The following is a 21,045-nucleotide window of genomic DNA, read 5'->3' as shown; positions in this document are numbered from 1 at the left end:
TAGGTAGGAACAACCCCAGGTTCCCAGTTGGGGAATGACCTATTAGAGAGCAGCATAGGGGAAAGGGACCTTGGGGTCCTGGTGGACAGCAGGATGACCATGAGCCAGCACTGTGCCCTTGTGGCCAGGAAGGCCAATGGCATCCTGGGGTGTATTAGAAAGGGGGTGGTTAGCAGATCGAGAGAGGTTCTCCTTCACCTCTACTCTGCCCTGGTGAGACCACATCTGGAATATTATGTCCAGTTCTGAGCCCCTCAGTTCAGGAGGGACACGGAACTGCTGGGGAGAGTCCAGCACAGGGCAACAAAGATGGTGAAGGGAGTGGAGCATCTCCCTTATGAGGAAAGGCTGAGGGAGCTGGGTCTCTTTAGCTTGGAGGAGACTGAGGGGCGACCTCATTAATGTTTACAAATATATTAAGGGTGAGTGTTGCGAAGATGGAGCCAGGCTCTTCTCGGTGACAACCAATGATAGGACAAGGGGTAATGGGTTCAAACTGGAGCACAAGAGGTTCCACTTAAATTTGAGAAGAAACTTCTTCTCAGTGAGGGTAACAGAGCACTGGAACAGGCTGCCCAGGGAGGTTGTGGAGTCTCCTTCTCTGGAGACATTCAAAACCCGCCTGGATGCCTTCCTGTGTAACTTCATCTAGGTGTTCCTGCTCTGGCGGGGGATTGGACTAGATGATCTTTTGAGGTCCCTTCCAATCCCTAACAATCTGTGATTCTGTGTGTACTTTTTTCTCCATTGCCTATAGACATTTGGAAAGTTAAGCTGCACATGATTTCTAAGAGTGCTGTTTTCTTGGATATCTAGAGTGAAATACTGATACCACTCAGTGCAGTTCTTCTAAAAACATTTCATGGTTGGGTCTTGCAAAGTAAGTGTAAAGTTCACAACTTTCTAAAGCAAAAAGTCTGTTAGATTGTGAAAGAAAAATATCAGAGGAAGAGAAAAGCAAGAAGCTTGGAGAAGAAATAACTTTCTCTCCCTGCTCTGTAACTGTGTTTTTATTCTCTGTGGAGACTACTGAAAATGTCTGAAACAGGTGCAAGCGAAAGGTGTTTAGAGCTGTAGTTTTGTGGGTGAGGGTGCTGTTCTCTATTCTCGTTAGTATCCAGTGACCCTGTTGATGGCAGAACTACTAACTAGAGGTTATGACTATGTAGTTGCTATCAATATCAGTTATGAGATTTGTTCTCTTTTTACAGGGACAAAGTTTGAATATGAGTTTGAAAACTGAAGAGAGGTGAGTGGGAACTTCAAAGACCTCTAAAAATGAGGAAAGGCATTTATTCTCATAGTGAAGGAGCTGAGTGATGCATTGTTCTGGGGAGGTCTGTTGTCTCTATTGATCTCTTGGGATAGATTAAAGTATCTCATGTTATTTTTCTTCTGAAGACTGCGACTCTTCAGTTAGCAGATAATATCTATTGGATTGATGTTAATCCTGCTTAAATATGAAGAAATTTTGTGTTCCTAGTGCTTAAATGTAAAATAGCTTATGGTGTAAATATTAAATAGCTTTGTTGGGTACAAATAGTTTCCAGAAAATGTGCAGTGCTGTACTGACAAATAGGAAAGGACATCTTGGTGCGTGAAGAATTTGAACTATAAAATAGAGGAAGGGTGCAAGAAAGGAGTGATAATGAGAGAATAACATAGAAAATGGAGCAGTTGGCTAGCAAGTTCAGAGAGTCATTTGGTATATGTCATTAACTGAAGATCCTGCTCTCCTTTTACAAATTCATAGTAAGTTTCTTGATATTCAGTTGTTCCTTTCTGCCTCTTAAGTTCAGAAACTTCCATTTTAAAATTGCTTTCCTCCTCATTTCTCTGTCTGTGTCAATACAGTAATCTCAGTCATTCCTCATACAATTATCTGAGAATCTTCCTTCTTGAAATTCCTGAAGCTTCATCTGAGTACTGTTTGACACAAGCTTTGTATTTAGACATTAAGGGAAAAGTAAAAAAGTTTCATTTTTAATTCCCAAAGCTGTTGTTACAAAATAGCTGGTGTATAGACATACACTAAAACTTCATTTAAGTGTTTGATCCAGTGATTCACATCAGCACCTAGATTGTATGTTCACAGAAACTGCTTTTCCTTGGTATTTACAAATCATCCAAAATTTTGGGTATATTTGTCTTAATTTCTATTTCAGCACTTGGGATCTTGATATACGTCTGGGTTTTGACCTCTGTAAAGAGGAAAGAGAATTTTTGGACAAAAGGAAGAAACTAGTTTCTGAGGCACTGACGAAGACTCTTCACTTAAAAGACTCCCCTCCAAAAGATGAGGTATTGAACACAATGCTGTAGTGAGATTTGTATAATCCTTTGTGCTCGGTTGATCAGGTATTGTAGGATTCTTTTCCTATAATCAACAGAAAACATGGTTTGCATTCACCGTGGTGTGAGTTTCAGTTTTGAAATCTCACATGTTGTTATATTTCTAAAATTTTGAGGGAGGGGTGTGTGTGTGTTTTGGAACACAAAAAATTGAATTCCAGAATGTGTGTACTTTTTGAGTTGAACTCTTGTATCTTGGGCTTTGAGCTCTGAATTGTGATGGGAAATTCTGTTTCAGAATGGTTAAATTGAAGCTCAGACCACAGGAACAGCTTCCTGGTTGCTCATTTGAAGATACTCTTAGCCAGATACCTTGCTCTGTGATCTCTGGTTGCTTTTATAAAAATGATTGCCTTTTTTTGTTCTTATGTGTATGTTGTGTGGCATGCAAGTAAATGTGTGATAATATATGTAACAATTTTAGCAAGTGACTGTCCCTAACATGACAATGCTATGTTTTATAGTGAATGATGTATTTCAGTTACAAAGTAGAGAAAGAAATTGAGTGAAATGAGACCTGAAATTACTTGAAATGTAAACAGAAATAGAGATATTATCTCTTATTCTCATAAGAATGAGACTTAAATGGGATTAGTTCTGTAATTTATGGGCAATTCAAAAGTCATTGGTGTTGACTCCTGAGTTTGCTGCCTGCAGGTTCCAGTGGTAGCAGTGCTGGGGTCTGGTGGTGGGATGAGAGCTCTGACATCGTTCTATGGCAGCCTTGCTGGGCTTCAGCAGCTGGGCCTTCTGGATGCTACAACATATCTGTGTGGGATTTCTGGCTCTACTTGGTAAGTTACATGCAGTGTTTATTCCAGAATCTTATAGGTGAATATAGTAGCGCTGAAGCAAAATATGGCCAAACCTGCCTTTGTGCCATCTGTAGACAGGCAATGAAGTCAATTATTTTATCAGTTCTCACCTGTGAGTTCTGATGGGGATCCTAGAGAGTCTAGTAGATCCATTACCACTTCTAACCAGTACAGCTACTGGCTAAATCTATGAATCTGCTGCTTTTACCAGTCTGGCAGTTGAATATGGTAGCATATTACATGACTAAAACTGCTGTGTGTTCCCCCAGAGTCCTGGCTGCAAAAACTTTCCCCATTTCCTTACTCTTGCCAAGAAGAAAACTACAAGTCACTGGAAACATGTCCACATAGACCACTATGTCACTGCCTTCCAAAATGGTGTCTGTGGCTGCATAGAGGAATAGCATTGGCTTGCACTTTGGTGGACTGGAGCAATGTGCTGAAATGTTAGACATGCCTAGAATGTTTCAGTAACTCAGCTCTTGGAGTCTGTGGTGAAATCATCCCTCATAAGTACATGTTGTTTTTGTGAAATTATTTCACTGAAGAGTTGTGCAACCTGATGGTGTAAGCTGCCCTTCCAGACCTTTGCGTGTTAAATTAACTCCTGTGTACCTACTATTCTTCCACTAAACTTGTAATTTGGCCTGCCTCTTTTTATTCAGAGGAAGACTTTCACACAAAGGTATCCTGTTCACATGGATAGCCCATAGTCCAAACTAGTTTCTTGTTTAGTCAGACCAGTGTTCTGTTGAAGGCTAGAACTTCTATTGCTTGTATGCAGTAGCACCTGTGCTGTGAGCCAGTCTCTTAGTATTGTTATGGCCTGGAGCTAACTCTGATTCATGAACTGGTTCATGTGTCATAGCATGTGATGCTTGGAACATCCTTGGAAGGTAGGTTAGCAATCAAGATCATATAATCATAGAATGACTTGGGTTGGAAGGGACCTTAAAGACCATCCTGTGCCAACCACCCATGGACAGGGACACCTTTCACTAGACCAGGTTGCTCAAAGCTCCATCCAGCCTGGCCTTGGACACTGCCAGGGGTGGGGCATCCACAACTTTTCTGAGCAACCTGTGTCTCACCACCCTCATAGTGAAGAGTTTCTTCCCTACATCTAATCTAAATCTACGCTCTTTCAGTTCAAGGCCATTACTCCTTGTCCTGCCAGTACATGCCCTTGTAAAGCCAGTACATGCCCTTGTAAAAACTCTCTCTCCAGCTTTCCTGTAGGCCCCATTCAGGTACTGGAAGGCTGCTATAAGGTCTCCCCAGAGTCTTCTCCAGGCTGAACAGCCCCAACTCTCTCAGCCTGTCTTCACAGAAGTCCATCATGCCCTCCTCTGGACTCTGTCTAACAAGTCCATGTCCTTCTTATGTTGGGGGCCCCAGAGCTGAACACAGTACTCTAGGTGGGGCCTCACCAGAGCAGAGTAGAGGGGGAGAATCACCTCCCTCGACCTGCTGGTCATGCTTCTTTTGATGTGGCCCAGGATACAACTGGCTTTCTCAGCTGCAAGAGCACATTGCTGGGTGTCATTGGCAAACATGAAGATGAAGTTGTCCTGTAGGTGTCAGGGTTTTTAGCATGTTTTAGAGTTCAGAGATCCATTATTCTGGTCTCTTTTCTTAATGTTTTATCTTTTAGCTAGACTTTTCAACCTTTTGGTTCAGTGCTGCAGCACTAATTATAAATAGCTAAAATTATTGTATATACAAGGGTCGTTATTACCGATAACATTAATATAAGCATTTTCAGGTGTTTATCAACATTGTATCATGACCCTGACTGGTCTCAGAAAGACCTTCAAGAGGCAATCAGAAGAGCTCAGGGTGCAGTGTCCAGCAGCAAAGCAGGAGCATTTTCCCCAGAACGACTAAAATACTATTTCCAGGAGCTGAATGCAATGGAGATTAGCGGACGGAATGTTTCCTTTACAGACTTGTGGGGCCTTATTGTGGAATATTTCCTACAACAGAAGGTAAAAGAGTTCACGTTCGGATATCTACTGCTGTTTGTCTTCCAGGTGGGAGCTCTTGCCCACCCATGCATTGTATGTCAAGAAACCAATTACACTCTACCTGTGTGAGCTGCTCTGGATCAAATGGTGTTGTGGAATAAGCATATGGAGTTCTCATGTGTTTCTGCTTTGGGTTTCCCAGCATCCTTCTTAAGTAAAGAATTTTGAAGTCGTATAGATCAGTGCTATAGAAAAACTGAGTGTTTTTTTGGAATTACTCTTACTAAATAAATAGCTTTTGTATTGGCTGTGTTAAACCTGGGAGAATGATGTTGATCTTGCGAAGTGACAGTACTTGCTATGCTATTTGAAATCAGAAGGGTAACTAGTTCATTAACAAACACCAGACACTCTAAATATGCAACTACAGAAGTGTTCTGTCAAAGTCTAACTATATGCATGGACAGTGGGAGGAAAATGAACTTTGAATTATTAGTATTGTTAGTAAAAAATGCTAAGCAACAGCTACAAATTATCAGAGTATGGGTATAGAACTTACCTGACTGAAGTGTGCTTCTCCTTCCTTGCTTGTGACCAGGAAGATTCATCAAAGCTGTCTGATCAGCAAGAAGCAGTGAAATGGGCCCAGAATCCCTATCCTATCTATGCAGCTGTCAATGTGAGACCCAATATTAGCAGTGGTGACTTTGCAGGTATGAACATGGCAAATTTATTTTTGTTTGCTAGAATCCATTAATTCCTTTCAGCTATGCAGTTCTTTGGGTAATGAGTAGGTGACATAAAGAAGTGTCTCAAGCAGAAGTTGGTAGTGCAAGAAGCAATAGAATACTGATTTGCAGAATGTTATCATCCTGATTGCAGGTGTTTTCATAATGACAGTAACAGATAAATGAGTTCAACTCTCCTTGCCACTCTCCGTGTTTTGCTAGAAAATGCCTGAAATTTTCAGGAGCTGAAAGGGAAGACTCTTATAATAAACAAGTCTGTCTGAATTGGAGAACCGAAGTCCTTGGTAATTAGGTGACCTACTTTCATGGTCTCAGAAAAAACAATATCTGTAGGATTCATGTCAAATAATGGATTGGCAACCTTATAGCATGCATCATCAAAACTGTGGTATTGAGTAGCCTAGGATATTGCTGGTTATACAACTACAGTAAAAAATGAAGGCCAGTTCTATTCCAGGTCACTTGAGACTTTAAATATGATGCAACAAGTGAGGATATATACAGTGAGACAGGGACGCAAATGCTTGTGTCCAGCTGTTTACCACTGAGAGACATTTTTATTGTTTGTTTATTCTGGAGGAGTGTATGACAATGATTTTCATTTGTAATTCTTTGTGGCTTTCAAGCATGAGGGAACACTTTGAAAAACAGGCAATGAAGTCTGACAACTGAGTTTTCAAGTCAGCATTGTAATAGTTGCTGAGAGAGGGTAAGTAGTGGGAAGAAAAGCTGAGAAGAGCCAAGTATCTTCTGTTTGTGATGGAAAATGGAGGCATAAGAATGGTTTGAAGTAGAATTAAAATAGACAAGTTATTTCTGTAGCAATGAAGTTAAGATGTGGAGAAAGATGGGATTTTTTTTTTCTTCTCCCCCAAAAGCCAGGAAGCTGTATTTAGTGAATGAAAGCCTGTACAAGAGTTTTATTAATCATGTGTAAGAGAGGGGCTCACTGAGAAGAGTGTCCGGAAATTCCATAGTGATGGTGTAAGAAGTGGAAGGAGACTCCCTTCTGTCTCTTGTGTGAACAACAAACAAAAAAAGTATTTCCACCTGTGTTTATGCTGAGATTAGTAAAGATTCTGTTGGCTTATTCTTAGAATGGTGTGAGTTCACTCCCTATGAAGTTGGATTTCGCAAATATGGTGCGTTTGTCCGAACAGAAGACTTCGACAGTGAGTTCTTCATGGGACGGCTCATCCAGAAACATCCAGAGCCTAGGATTTGTTTTCTACAAGGTATGATCTTACAGTGATGAATTAAATAGAGAGATGGAAATAAGCTGTGCTGCTTTTGGGCCTCATAAGTTTAAACCCATGCCTTTTTGTCCCTTCCTAAAATATATGAAGAAGGGAAAAAAGTCAAATCTTTCTCCAGAGGTTTAGGTGTAGGTTCATAGTATTACAGTCTGATGTCCTGAGTCTGCAAGAAGATTCTATTATGAGCTGCCTGTCAAAAACTTCTGCTTTAGACCTTGCCATTTTCTTGCCATCTTTTCCTTGCTGATAGAAGAGGTTTTTTTCTTGCAGAAGTTTCTGTATTATATTATTACATCAGGATCCATCACATGATTAACTCAAAGGTTTAAGCTCAAACATCACCTGTTAGAATTGTGTGGGTCAAGGGACAGCCCTCTACTATGATGTATAGCAGCTGAATTATACACTGTGAAATTTGGTTACACTGTGAAAAACCTTCTGAGTGTTAAATTCTTCCATATTTCTCCTCCAGGAATATGGGGCAGTGCCTTTGCTGCAAGCTTGGATGATATTTGCCTGAAGGTGGTTGGTATAGGACTGGGCTTTCTAGATTATTTTAAAGATGTTATCAAAGTTGTAGGTAAGAACATATATTAAAATAGTAGGATTTTTCAAAATATTCAGAGTTGTGGAATAGTCATATTATTTTATGACTCATGAATGTGCTGTGTGTCTGTAGTTTTCAAGATTGGCATAAAGGTTAGATTTGGACAAATCTCTCTTAGACTCTATTATTCCCTTCTATGACATATTGTGAAGCGAATAATTACAGATTTTCCATAGATTTTCTCTTCCTCCTTTTTTTTAAATGCTGTGTATCTGACTTTGACTAGAAATTTGGGCTAGTTATGGGAGCTGTTTTAAGCAGATGTTACAGTTCAGGGGTCTTAATAGTGAGAAGAAGGCTGCTAAGCAGAAGGTGAAAAATTGGTTTTCAGTTCCCTCCTTGACCTGATTTTTGTAATAATCTTGGATAAGCTGGTTGTATGTTTATGCAGTGAAAAGGAAGTGTATTAAAGCCTGATAGTGATTCAGGTGCATAGTTATAGCCATAATAAGTAGTGGAGGGAGGTATTTTTTTCCTTCTCTGCTTTTGCAGCCCTAGTGTTTTTCCCTACACACTTTTGTTGTTGTAACTAAAAATGCTACTGTGTGTGGATGACTGCCTTATCAGACAGAAATTGTTGTTACTTGGTAACAAGGGTTTTTTTGTGGGGGTTCAAAATGAATATGAACATTTATTTATAAGTAAGGCTATTCCCTATAAACAGGGCAAGTAAATTATCCAACTATAGAAGACGCGACTTGTTAAAATTTCATTACAATACTTTCTTATAAGAGGACAAATTCAGCCTTAGGACAACTGGTTAAGTATTGTAGAAAAAAGCTTGACTGAAATGTTAGAGCTGGACAAGCATTTTCTGTGTGTTCTGCATCCTTCTGTGGCCTCTCCAGAGGACTGCCGAAGATTCCATTTCCGAGATCCAACACGACTGAAGACTCGCTTGGTTATACCTGGTGGCCCCTTGTTACAAATTTTCCAGGATATATTCAAGTCCCGGGTCACGTGTGGAGAAACGTTCAACTTCATGCAGGGATTATATCTTCACAAAGATTATGTTAACATCAAGAAATTTGTGGCTTGGAGAGGTAAATGCGTCTGTATGTATCTAGGATATAAAATAGTGTGTTAATATTCTGTAACAGTCAACATTACAGAACATAAGTGAGCTTGACTTCATTCCACTGAAGTCAGGGAATTTATACCTTACACCATAGCAAAAAATTTGATCCATTCTTTATGTTCTGTTATATAAAGCAAGCATCAGACTTCACAGGTCAGTCTCAGATGAATGTGCATGTAGGAATGTTTGTTTTTTTTTTTTTTTCTTCTTATAGCCCCAGCATAAGCTTTGTTTGTTGCTTGTACCAGGAGATGTGTAATGAATCATTATAGTTACTTGTATTACTTGGAATGTCTTCCAGGAACTCATCTGGATGCATTTCCCAACCAGCTGACCCCAATGGAAGAGAGCTTGTATTTAGTGGATGGTGGCTTTTCTATCAACTCTCCCTTTCCTTTGGTCCTTCAGCCAGAGAGGGATGTGGATGTTATCTTGTCATTCAATTTTTCCTGGGAGTCTCCCTTTGAGGTGAGAGATGTGGCTGAGATAAAGGCACAGAATCATATTCACGATGGCCGATACAAACTAATGAAAGAGTGCATTAAAATAAATCCTTACCTCTTTCGAATATTGTTGTACTATGTTTTTTACTGTGAATATCATGAGGACATGGAAATTGATAGCTGTAATAAGATTCAAAACTTTTCAGAAGCTGAAGTAGATAATTACCTAAAATAAGAGTATTTGCTTAGCTCATATGATCCTTGTTACTTGGATGTACACTTCTAATGGAAAGGTAGCTATTAGTGACTTTCTTCATGCAAACAAGTTATTTCCTGTATATATGTGTGTTTCTTTTAAAGTGCAGAACTGTGAAGGTGAATATATTTAGAGTAACAAAACATAAAAATTTTCAGCTGCATACTATTGATGTTTAGCAGCAGTTCTCAGTTCTGCTCTTCATTCTTCTCCTGTATCACCAACCAGAGAAATTGTTTCTGCCAATTTGAAGTTGGATTTCTGTCACTTTTTTTTGTGTGTGTGAAAGTCTCTCTCGCTTCCAAGACTGTGGTTAGATGATCTTAGAGGTGTTGCTGTTATTCTGTTGAAATTATTTTTGTTCTTTGACAACAGGTTTTAGAGCTGACTCAGACATATTGTGAGGAGCGGGAAATTCCTTTTCCAAAAATCAAATTGAGTGAGGAAGATGAAAAGAAGCCAAAAGAGTGTTACATGTTTGTGGATGATAACAATCCAAAGGCTCCAATTGTGCTTCATTTCCCATTGGTGAATGACACCTTCCAGAAATACAAAGCTCCAGGTATCTTAAAGAGCTATTTTTACAACCCTTTGGGTGTGTTGATGGGGAAAATTCAGTGGGCTTAGTGTTTGTCCTTTCATTCTTCTTAGTATTACCCTGTAATTATTAAATTTTTACTTTCATTTAAGGTGGAATCAGCTTCCACTAGTATTTTGGAAGGGAGAGTGGGAAAAGAGGCTGACAATTAAAAAAATTATAAAAATCAGAAGGCTGGAAGAATCATAATTGGATGATATTTTTGCTTCTTTCTGAATCTGTCTGCTTTGATACCTGATTTTGTTACTTCTGATTATTCTGAGTATATGAGAAGGCACTACAAATCTATTGAGCAAGAGCACTAGGGTGAAACATAAAGCTATATTTTAAGAAGAGACAGATAAAATTCAGTGTCCTATTTCTCCCATGCTGAGAGGAAACAGGGTCCTGAAGAAAACCTTTGGAATACACAGAAAATAATGTGCAGGACTGATGGGGGCAAGGGAGATCTAAGGCATTCCATTCATGTTACCTTTATTAACACTATAATGGTTGCCAGACCCTGGCTGCATTTCCTCATCATTGATGAAGAGTTTTGAAGTATTGAGCTTGAATAGGACTGCCATTTCTTATAATCGCAACAAACAAAAGTGGTTTTAGCAAGTTACTTTGATTTTAGTCTTTCAAGATTGGTATTTATATTCAATGGAAAGGTGCTAAAACCACAAGTTACCGTTATTTTGAAGAGTATATACTAACCTCCTAAGGTCAGTTGAACTCAGGGTGTTAATGTCTTTTAGTGTAGAACAGCACTGCCATGAGGAATTGAGCTTTGTATTTCCTATTTTGAGCATGATGATCATGGATGCACTAAAAAATTATCACAATAAAAACGTGTTTTAGTCATGCATTTTGGAGTCTAGTGGAAGTAGAAAGACTAATAATGCTTTACCTTCAGCTTCCAACCATTTGGGATCCTGAAAGAGCTGAAATCTCTGAGGAGGAGATTTGGGGAAAAAGTTAAGGTTCAACAGTTATCTGTGATATCCGTGTGTAGTGGTTTTTTTGTTTGTTTGGGTTTTTTGGTGTTGTGGTTGCTTGATTGGTTGTTTGGTTTGTTGTTTTTTGTTTTGTTTTGGGGTGTTGGTGTTGTTGTTGTTTGTTTTTTTTTTCTTCCTTGCTGCAGGAGTTAAACGTGAGTCAGAAGAGGATAAATCCTTCGGTGACTTTGTGATTGAGGGGAAAGATTCTCCTTACCGTACACTAAATTTCACCTTTGAGCCATACGATTTCAGCAGGTTAGTGGAGGTGAATCGCTACAATGTTCTGAACAGCAAGGATGCTCTCTTCAAAACCCTGAACTTGGCTCTGCAAAGGAGAAAGTTGAAGAATATCATCAATACATCCAATACATGAGCAGCTTCCATAGCTGAGGGTATGGCCAGGCTGCAGTCTACAAAAGCCATGTGGTTCAAGATGGGATGCTGAAAACTAAAAGCTGGAAACTGTCGCCTTAGGAAGGGATTAGCACACATGACACTGAAAATCTATTCCAGACAACAGATGCTCTTACAAAAACTCAAGGGATGTACAGTACGTGGTGGTTGTTTTGTCATGTGAGGAAGAGTAAGGAATTATCTAGCCCAGTATCTCATCTTACGGTGGCTGATACCAGATGACTAGGGAGGTCTGTCCAAACAGTTCAAGCATCTGGAGAATAATCTTCCAAACTCCACTGAGTGGAGCACCTCTTTTTGTGAAGGGCACAGCTCCCTCCCTGCACTTTTACAATTTACATCATCTGGCTCAGTAAGTTGTAACTATGCACTGGAAGAGGAAATGTGTCCTTTTGCTTTCAACTTGCTGGTGGCTGATGCTTGAGTACTTTCAAGACTGAACGTCATTATCTGTTTTCCATATTTGCCAGTCATGGTTTCAAAGATCTCTGTGACATTTCCTTCCTATCCTTCTCAGGAATTATAATGGTTTTTAATCTCCTAGATGTTCAGTACCTTTCTTCGGTAACCATTTGTTTTCGAGAAAATAATAGTTCCCTTTTTTGTATTTAACAGTTAAAGACACATGCTGGGATTGTGTTGCTTCTTCCTACAGTTCAGTCATCACAAGCTGATGAAACTTTAAAAATGCTATGAATCCCATCTTTCTCTTTCTGTGTAAGAGGAAGGAAGACTCCTTTGAAGACTCCGAGTTAGATATTTTTTTCTTTACACTTGGGCTTGCAATTCAGCCAGACCTTTGTTCATGGAATTTCTGTGTGTCTATATTTTTTAAAAACATCAGTATTCAAGGTAGGCACACGTTATGAATGTGAATGAATAAAATAATGTCAGATGCTGCTATGCTGTGGCATGGAAGTCACCTGACTTTGCAGAAAGCTCAAAGAAAAGTATTGAATTATACAGTTGGAAAATACCTAATGCAGAAGGATGGCAAACACTGTTTACTTTTGTGGCTTTTACATTGATCTGAATGTACTGATTTTGTATTTGAAAGCTGGAGGCAGGAAATTTGTCTGTTCTGAAATGATGTAAATGCTTATAAATTAGTATGATTCTTGATATGTTTTTAATGTGTTTGTTTTAATAAATGTTAGTTTTGCTAATGTGCTTTTCACAATATGAACACTTTTTATATATTTTTCCTTATTCCAATAAAAAGTAAGTTAAAAAGTCATTGTAATACTACATTGCATGGTGTCTTTTGTTATATTTGGATATCTGACAGTAGGAAAGTGACTTACCAAGTCCATCCTGGACTGGTGCTACACAGCAGTAGAAAGTAATTTCTTCATTGTGAGACTTTGCTTTGAGGAAGCATGGCTCAAAACTGAAATTCTTAGATGTATTTCAAACACTGACTTCATCTGGGTGATTAAACTTACTTGATATATGCAAGGATGTAGCCTTTATGTCCTTAGCATTTATTTATTTGAGCTTAAATAGGAGAGACAGCAAGATAATGTTATCATTTTTCTTTTTCATGGGTGTCACACAGCTATCTGTCTTGTAGGGTCTGGGCATCTGTTGTATTTGCTGAGTGACTTTTGTATATCTTTCCACATAAGATTAAGTATTATTGTCTCAGCTGCCTTTCAGCCTGTTACCATGCCATGCCTTTGACTATTTGTTTGTAGTGGGATGAGAGTTTCCTTTGTTCCTCCCGAGTTGTAATTTTTTTAATTTTTATTTTTTTTTCCCCCATGATTTGAGTCTGAGTTAAACTGCATGGTTTGATTTACTTCTGCTTTCTTGTTTTTTGAGGTCCTTTCCTAATTGGAGATGCTTGGACACTGTGGAGATACAGGTATTCAGATACCAGCATATAGATGGGAAAGTGGAATGTTTTTCTCCAAAAGCTGTATCTACTTACATTTGCCAGGCATATACTGGACTCTGTTAAGGCACAGGTTCTCCATGAGTTCTTCTGCAGTCATAGGGCTTCTTTGTTGGAAGAATATATGGGACCCTGATAGTTAATTTTAAATTCCTAAACTGGTGTGTAAGTAGTCACCTCATTTGAAACTCCATATTACAGCAGGAGAGTTGTCCAAGTCTGTGCTTGCACTATACAGCACGTGTTCTTCAATCTTGTTAAAATCATTCTTGTCTTGTAGCAGGAATGTGTCTTTTTTCCTGAGATCTAAGTTGAAGCCCAGTTTTTAAGGAGAAATCAGTCTGGCATTCCAAGTCAAAGGAGCATTTGGGAGAAATAGTGGGAAAGGAGCTCTGAAAATGTGAGAAATATGCTAGCTTTTTTTGTTGTTCTTAGGAAGATCTTGCATGGGTGCTCAAGTCTTGCTCTTTAGATTTACAAGAACAGGTGTGCATGAGGGCTGCATGTTTATCTGGAAACAAGATGTGCACAAAACCAGCCTGCAGGATAACCTGTTTTCCTGATGTCTTAGCTTTATTCCCAGGGAGGCCTGGTTGGTGAAAATTGATTATTCTGAAACAGAGTGCACTCAGCTAATCATATACTTCTCAAGATTCATTCTCCTTTATAATCCAAGCTACTCACACAGTGGTATGAGTATCCTCGTATCAAATACTTGCTTATTTGCCAAGAATGCTTAACAACTCATATGAGTGTTCAAATGGAAATTTATTAACACATTAAGTTTTTTTTATCACTATCCTATGGTGTCCTGCAGGACATGAACTACTTCAGAGCAGCACAGAATTCTACTTGCCAAATTTCCTTCTCTTACTAGGAAGTGGAATGTGAAATGGTGTCCTTGATGTAGTCTTTGCTCTGTTGTAATTGTGGCTTTTGATTTTCCGACAGATAAAATTTATCGTGAGGTTCTGGGAAATGTTTTGCGGCCCTGCTTTGTGGTGGTTCAGGGAAAGGGAAGTTCACATAACTTTTCTTGATTATTCTGTCACTGTCTGCACCTGTTGGATTTGATAACTCATGCATCCCTTTCAGTCTTTTTTTAATATATAATGCAGGGTCCATTGAAACACTTTTTATTAATTAAGGCTTTCATTAAAAGCTTATCATAGTAGAATTTATGTATTCCACAATTTAATGTGTTTATATGTGTACACGGGCACTGGAAGATTACTGGATAGTGGAGGGAAAAAACCACAACAAATATTTTACTGACTCGGTGTTCTTGATGAAGGGACCTTGGACCATATCTTCATGTTAATCCAGTGAATAATTAAAAATATTTCATATTCTACTCTAGTGAGAGTATGCAGAGGCTTGGAACTGCTGTTACCAACTGTTATCCCAGGAGAGCTACAGAAACTTTCAGTTCAGTTTCTCTTACTCCTTCCCTTCTCTGTGTCTCAGATTGTCCAAAAGAACAAATTTGGTGTGTAGCACTTGAGGGCCATATATAGCTGATGTTGATGCTGCAGCAATCCTAACACTGAATGGTATTAAAATTTTAATTGATTTATTTTAATCCATACGGTAATACTGTTGTAGAAACGTGCACAGGATCCTGATCATGACTGTTCCCTCTTTCTATGAGCAGCTATTCACTTAGCTACCGTTTCTGTCTTTCATTTCTTTCAAATATGTTGCTCAAAATCACTGTCTAAGCCACACTGCAAGAAAAATCCGAGTCCTACAACTTTCAGTTGCATCTAGCTCCTAGTACACCTTGAGGCTAAGTGCAGGGCAGTTGTCCTTGCACTGAGCCTTTGTGTGTAGTCCCGGCTCTGTCTGATGCTTCTGGTTGTTGGTTTTGGGTTCCTGGAAGCTGCTGGGGCAGCTCCAGGCTGTCAAGGGATTCCTAACAGAAAACTAACTAAATTCAATGGTCTAAAATTTACCTGGGTTACTACACTTGCTGATATTAGTGCTGTGGGCTTGAGGTCCAGCTGAGCAAGGCAGACAAGGTCAGAGCCATGCACGGCTTATGTTTGCAGACAAAAGGTGTGTGTGAGTGGGACAGAGTCTGTTGTTGGAGTAGCAGGTAGAGACAAGATTCACATGATCATGGAGTTGTCGAGCGGGTACTGACTGCACTCTGGGAACAACTGAAGACATCAAAGGAGGTGGAGAAACTGGGTCCCAAGTAACTTTTTTTAATGGCACTATTGTATTTACCCTGTGGCAGGATAACCTGGCTTATTCTAGTTCTTCATAAATGTTCAGAGTAAATTATCGGTATCAGTGATAAACATTTAAATGATCCTGGATTTACACACCAAAATAGCTTAATTTATGTGCAAGAAGTAACAGCTCTTCAGGAATGCTTTTTCCTCTGTTGCAGGTAAAATAGATTTTTGTAGTCCTACATAAAATAATTTTTAAAATACAGAGAACAAGAAAAGAACAAGAAAATAAAGTGTTTTGTGAATATATGTAAAAGGCCATGATAAACCTAGCAAAATATGGCAGGAAGTTAGTACTTAAAGAAGGGCGAAGTATTAAACTACTACTTAGTCTGTAGAAGATGACGTGGGATGATTTGCAGAAAAATAAGGCTGGACAGCCGTTTCCAGGGTGATGAGTTTCCAAAGGGTAAGGAAGAAACAAAAGGATGATCCATCTGGAAGCTTCGTGGGTTAGTATATCTAGTTCATGGAATTTACTCATGCAGTCCTTAGACATGTAAAAAATGGATTAACTGCACAAAGCTGTCTTTGAAAAATAGTGATAAATAGGTTGAGAGCTCATGGGTGAAACAAAGGCAACAAAGTAAACCTCACAGCTGGTGTTTACTAGGGGAGGATGAGCAAGATAATACCAGAATTACTTCCTAAAGAGCCTTAAAAATGTGGAAAACCCAATGAGAAATTGAAAGTGACAAAATTGTCAAGGTGAAGAACTGTCGTGGTTTTGATTATTTTAGTAAGAATTAGAGGTTGTACCAGTGAATTAAATTGATTTACACTTAAATCGCAATAATTTCACTTTGCTGTCCCTACACCAGAATCACTTAAAAACAGTTAAAAACCCCCCAACTTTTGGTTTTGATTTGAATTTAGTGAATTAACCTGGTACTTCCAGCTCTAGCAACTTGATCTTTCAACTACCATCACCCTTAAAAAAGGATATACTACCTGAACCTGCAATGCTACCTGTTTGTATAAACAGGTGTTACAGATAAGGTAGCTTTCCTCGTGTGGTGTTGCCGGGTTGTCATGGACAAAGACCAGTTTGCAGTCACAAAAATATGGGTTTCTTTTCCTCCACAGACAATGACCAAGTTATATTCTAAGTAGCGAGAAGCTTCTATAACTGAACCTTCTTTTCAGCTATAGTGCTTAGTGACTAAGATTTTATAATTAATTGCTCTCTGTGTTGCTGCTACTGTATAAGTAAACAATAAATTGATTTTTTTAAATAAAATGCTTTGAAATATTTTTATAATACAAATTTTATTGTGGATTTTTGAAGCCTGAAGTAGTGAAGAAACAGTATAAAATGACTAACAGGATATCATATGCTATTAAGTAAACAGTGGCTTCATATGAAAAGAACTGCTTGTTTGTTTTCTAGTGTCAAGGTCAAACTGCTGTGTGGTAGCAGATCTTCTGACTGCATCTCCAGTCACGTCCCAAACACAGGTCTTATTGTAACTGCAGTGATTCAAAGTGGAATGAAACTTAAAATGCAAGCACCATGCTACTATGAAGTTAAAATTTATGCTGCTTTATCTGATTGCTCAGGGCAGCACCAGATAAACAGCAGAGCTGGGGCTAAGGAGGGAGCAGAATCTGGTGATAAGTGGTAGCAGAGAGGGCAGACCACTGGTGGCCTGATGTTGTGCCAGCTCTGTGGAGCGGAAGTGTTAAAGGGTTCAGTGTCCGTGGACAAGCATTGCCTGGGAAAATGCTGGAGCAGGGAAGGGAAGATATCGATCTCTTAAGCATGATGTATTTTGGAGCAGGACAGTTGAAGACTTTTTTTTTCATTTTTCCAATAAATTTATTTACAAGCCGAATGATGTTATTTATATTGGACTTTACCTGTTTATAGTGCTGTGCAAAATCTTTACAGTATTATTAACTCTAGTAGATGAAAAATGTGTCTGGAATCACACCGAAAAATATTAAACTAAGAAGTGGTACTATCTGTATTGCTTTTGATGTGGCAAATATTACAGCAGACCACACTTTTAGTCACACATTTGTGCTCAGTTGCCAGATGAGACACTTTACTCAACACTGTGAAAGGGAAAAAGACAAAAATAGGAAGCAATTTCTAATCAGAACATGATATTGATATGACATGGCTTTGGAAAAGGTGATGAGATCCAGAGGTGTTGGAAGCTGAAACATTTCCAGTGGAAAGAGGGAAATACTAATACTGTTGAACAAAGTTCTGGTAAGGTCTCATGTAGAACAGTGTGCATTGACTGGTTATCTGTGTTTCAGGAACACAAACTTGTAGCAGATGCGTGTATGAGGAAGTATGGGAAAGGGAAAACATGCCATTTGAGAGGATACCAGATGACTGTGGGCTAATTTGCTTGTCACAGCAACACTTGAGAATGGACCTGTCTACTCTTTCTGAAAGCAATCTAGAGAAGGGAGGTAGAGCTAGAAGGCCAGCGTAGGTGTGAGAACAAATATGCTAAGGAATAAACTTAGGCTGAACATGAAAAGAGTGTTTCAGGGTTTTGTGGCATCTATGAAAGACTTGACAATGGTTAGGCTGACTTATTGGGGGACATATAAGGTAGAAGCTGATGAATTAATATAACTATTTATAAAAAGGTATGTCAACATTATTAACCTGTGTTCCATTGTAACATATCTTCTGGGTTTGTGATCAGAGCTCAGCAACCTGTGGGAAGAGAAATGCTGATATCTTTCTAAACTGTATAAAAGCAAAGGGAGCCTGTATTGTTTTCTCCTTAAAATAAAAACTCCTGCAGTAGCTGAAACAACATAAAATTGCCCAACATGAATTTTCAGGGAAAAAGTACATTTATTGTTGTAAAAAACAAAACAACAAAAAAAGGCACCATGCTCCTTGTCCAGGTACTCGGACAATGAGATTTTACTCAGACTACTCTTAAACCTTCCTATATAATATTGTACTTTTAGGAAATGAAACATTGAAGCACACCAATTTTCGTTGCGTTCCCTCTCAGCAGTGTATGTATAAGGGTTTTTAGCTTCCATTGGGAGGGGTGGGCTGTGAAATGAAGTCAATGGAAGCCTCAACATTGTCTCAGGCATTTGCAGCTATAATGGCCTTCAGACACGAATCCCTCACACTGACAGAGATAATGCTATTTTACTTCAGGGCAAGTATTTGCTTGCTGCAGAGTTTCTTCAGGAATTCAAGTAGATGTTTATTTCACTACCTTGGATGTGCAGTAACACAGGAATTCAGTCACAAACCTTGTTGCTCCTGCTTCATTTGGCTGCCTGCAGATATGGTGAATAAGCTTTCTGACAGCTTGAGGGTAGTACTTGCTCTCCTTCCAGTCTCCTCCAGCTTAGTCCCATTTATGAATCATAACCATGATAATTTGGTGTATATAGTCCTCCTGCAGCACAGTGAGCCCTAAGAGAATCCCTGCTGCATGTGAAAAATTGGTTGAGGGTAACCTTAGAAGTGCTGTCTTCACAGATCAGCTGAGTGTGTATTTTGGTGAAAATATTGTGTTCTGAATGAAGCTGAGAAAACAGAATACTGCCTTTTCACCCAGGAATAGTTTTCACTTTCCTTTCTACTTCTCTTGGAGTTAAGATACTCTCGATGGCAACAAGTTGAGACATAGTGGGAGAGAAGACATATTACGAAAATCAAATGACATCTGTGTCAGAAGTGCGGCTTCACCAACAGATGGCCAGACCCAATGTGAAGATGTATTTGAGGAATTACTGTTTGGAAAATCCAATTCTGGATGGTCTCTGAGGTTGATTATGTATTCAGGTGACCCATGTATGTCTCTGAAAGGAAAGGAGAAGAAATATAACAGTTGAATGTGGAATCTTTCCTGAGAGAAAGGTGAGGAGCCTGCCATGTGCTGTTGAATGGAACTTTGTGGCCTAATTTTTAGTAATTCATGGTGATACTAATAAGCTTGCTTGCTGTCCAAAGGAATGTGATCATGCATATCCCTGTGCTGCTCCCTCCTTAGCACAATGTTATAATTAAAGCACAACTGTGAGAAATTGTTGTTCTTGTGGCCTACAGAGCAAATTAGTGCACTTGAAGATGTCTCTTTACATATTCTAATATTTATATAGAATATATATAAAAATTCCTCTTCCAATTCTGACTCTCCTGGTGAAACAGTACTAGAGCTCAGTAAGCTTGCACAAAAGCGTGAGATTGCTTCTCTAATCTATGAAAACATTCTTTATTGCATGAACAAATATTGATAACTCTTTTCTCCATGAGACTAGGTTCTGATTGTGGATTTCCCAAATATCAAACTGAAGAGTAGGGGGAAGATCACAGCAATATTCTCAAACCTCACTTCTATTGAGCTTTCATTTTCACAGCACAGATTCCCCCCGCTAAGGCCATCACCACTGGTGTTTTGTTGGTGATGCATGAAACTGTGTCCTGAATTGTACAGTCTGTGGTTTAGCTGTATGCTCTTTCATACCTGTCACATTTTCCAAATGCATGAAAGGGAGATGGTGCCCTCTTACGTGATACTGCAATGACTCTCTACCCGCTTCTCAACAAAGAATCATCTGCTGTAATTATAATCTTAAAATACCATAATACAAGACCTTGAGCTACAGGAACATGTAGCCTGTTGCAAGAGTAGGCTGCTGTCTTTAGTGGGCATACCATAAAATGATATCTATTACTATCCTATTTCTTGCAAATGTCTGAGCAAACCTCTCTGTAATGAACTGTATCTGACAGAAGAATCTTACAATTTCAGGGAAAAGTATGTCAGTTAGAATTTGGGTTAGTAATACAGGAGAGACCTGGGAAACATTCTTTTACTGACTATAAGCTTTGTAAATTACAAGCTTTGTTGTATACCCCATCTTGGGGTTGTGAAACAGTAGAACAGGCTGCCCAGGGAAGTGGTGGAGTCACCATCCCTGAAAGTGTTTAAAAGACATATAGATGAAGTTTCTTAGGGATGTGGTTTACTGCTAGAGTCAGGTTATGGTTGGACTCGATGATCTTAAGGGTCTCTTCCAACCAAAATGATTCTGTTCCCTGCTGTAGTCTTGCGGGTGTCCAATCATGCCCATGATTTTGACTGTTGCATTTTTATCCACAATTGAAGTTAAGCTTGGCAGTGCTTTTGGTCAACTGGTTATTGAGTTGCTAACCATCATAGCTCAGCTAAGAGTTCTCTAATGTCCTACAAACCAGAAACTGTGATGAGAATTCCAGAGGGACTATGATTCATGCCTTACGTAGTTTCAATCAAGGGTGTTGATGTAATTATCAGGCTGAGTTTACCTTAAGCGTAAACACATAGAGCTGCAGAGCTTGATTAACTGGCTGTGATAACTCGGAGGAGAATGAAAGCTGCTCAGAAAATTACAGATGGAAATTTTGGTTA

The 21,045-nt window shown here is 39.0% G+C and overlaps 1 protein-coding gene across 1 annotated transcript in view; it reads left to right on the top strand.

The window, feature by feature from the left end:
- PLA2G4F (phospholipase A2 group IVF) overlaps positions 1 to 12,768 on the top strand; it is a 29,256-nt gene extending 16,488 nt beyond the window's left edge. Inside the window, exons 11-21 of the mRNA XM_065839720.2 lie at positions 1,212 to 1,249; positions 2,166 to 2,301; positions 3,010 to 3,146; positions 4,933 to 5,155; positions 5,733 to 5,847; positions 6,981 to 7,118; positions 7,612 to 7,719; positions 8,595 to 8,789; positions 9,126 to 9,292; positions 9,899 to 10,085; positions 11,248 to 12,768. Of these exons, the coding sequence (XP_065695792.2) occupies positions 1,212 to 1,249; positions 2,166 to 2,301; positions 3,010 to 3,146; positions 4,933 to 5,155; positions 5,733 to 5,847; positions 6,981 to 7,118; positions 7,612 to 7,719; positions 8,595 to 8,789; positions 9,126 to 9,292; positions 9,899 to 10,085; positions 11,248 to 11,477 (1,674 nt within the window). The 3' untranslated portion in view covers positions 11,478 to 12,768. The remainder of the gene's footprint in view (positions 1 to 1,211; positions 1,250 to 2,165; positions 2,302 to 3,009; positions 3,147 to 4,932; positions 5,156 to 5,732; positions 5,848 to 6,980; positions 7,119 to 7,611; positions 7,720 to 8,594; positions 8,790 to 9,125; positions 9,293 to 9,898; positions 10,086 to 11,247) is intronic.
- Positions 12,769 to 21,045: the final 8,277 nt, after the last annotated feature.

This window comes from Patagioenas fasciata, chromosome 5 (assembly GCF_037038585.1).
Source record: "Patagioenas fasciata isolate bPatFas1 chromosome 5, bPatFas1.hap1, whole genome shotgun sequence".
Taxonomy (NCBI): domain Eukaryota; kingdom Metazoa; phylum Chordata; class Aves; order Columbiformes; family Columbidae; genus Patagioenas; species Patagioenas fasciata.
Note: the sequence above shows the minus strand (reverse complement) of the source record. Positions and strands in the feature narration are given on the sequence as shown.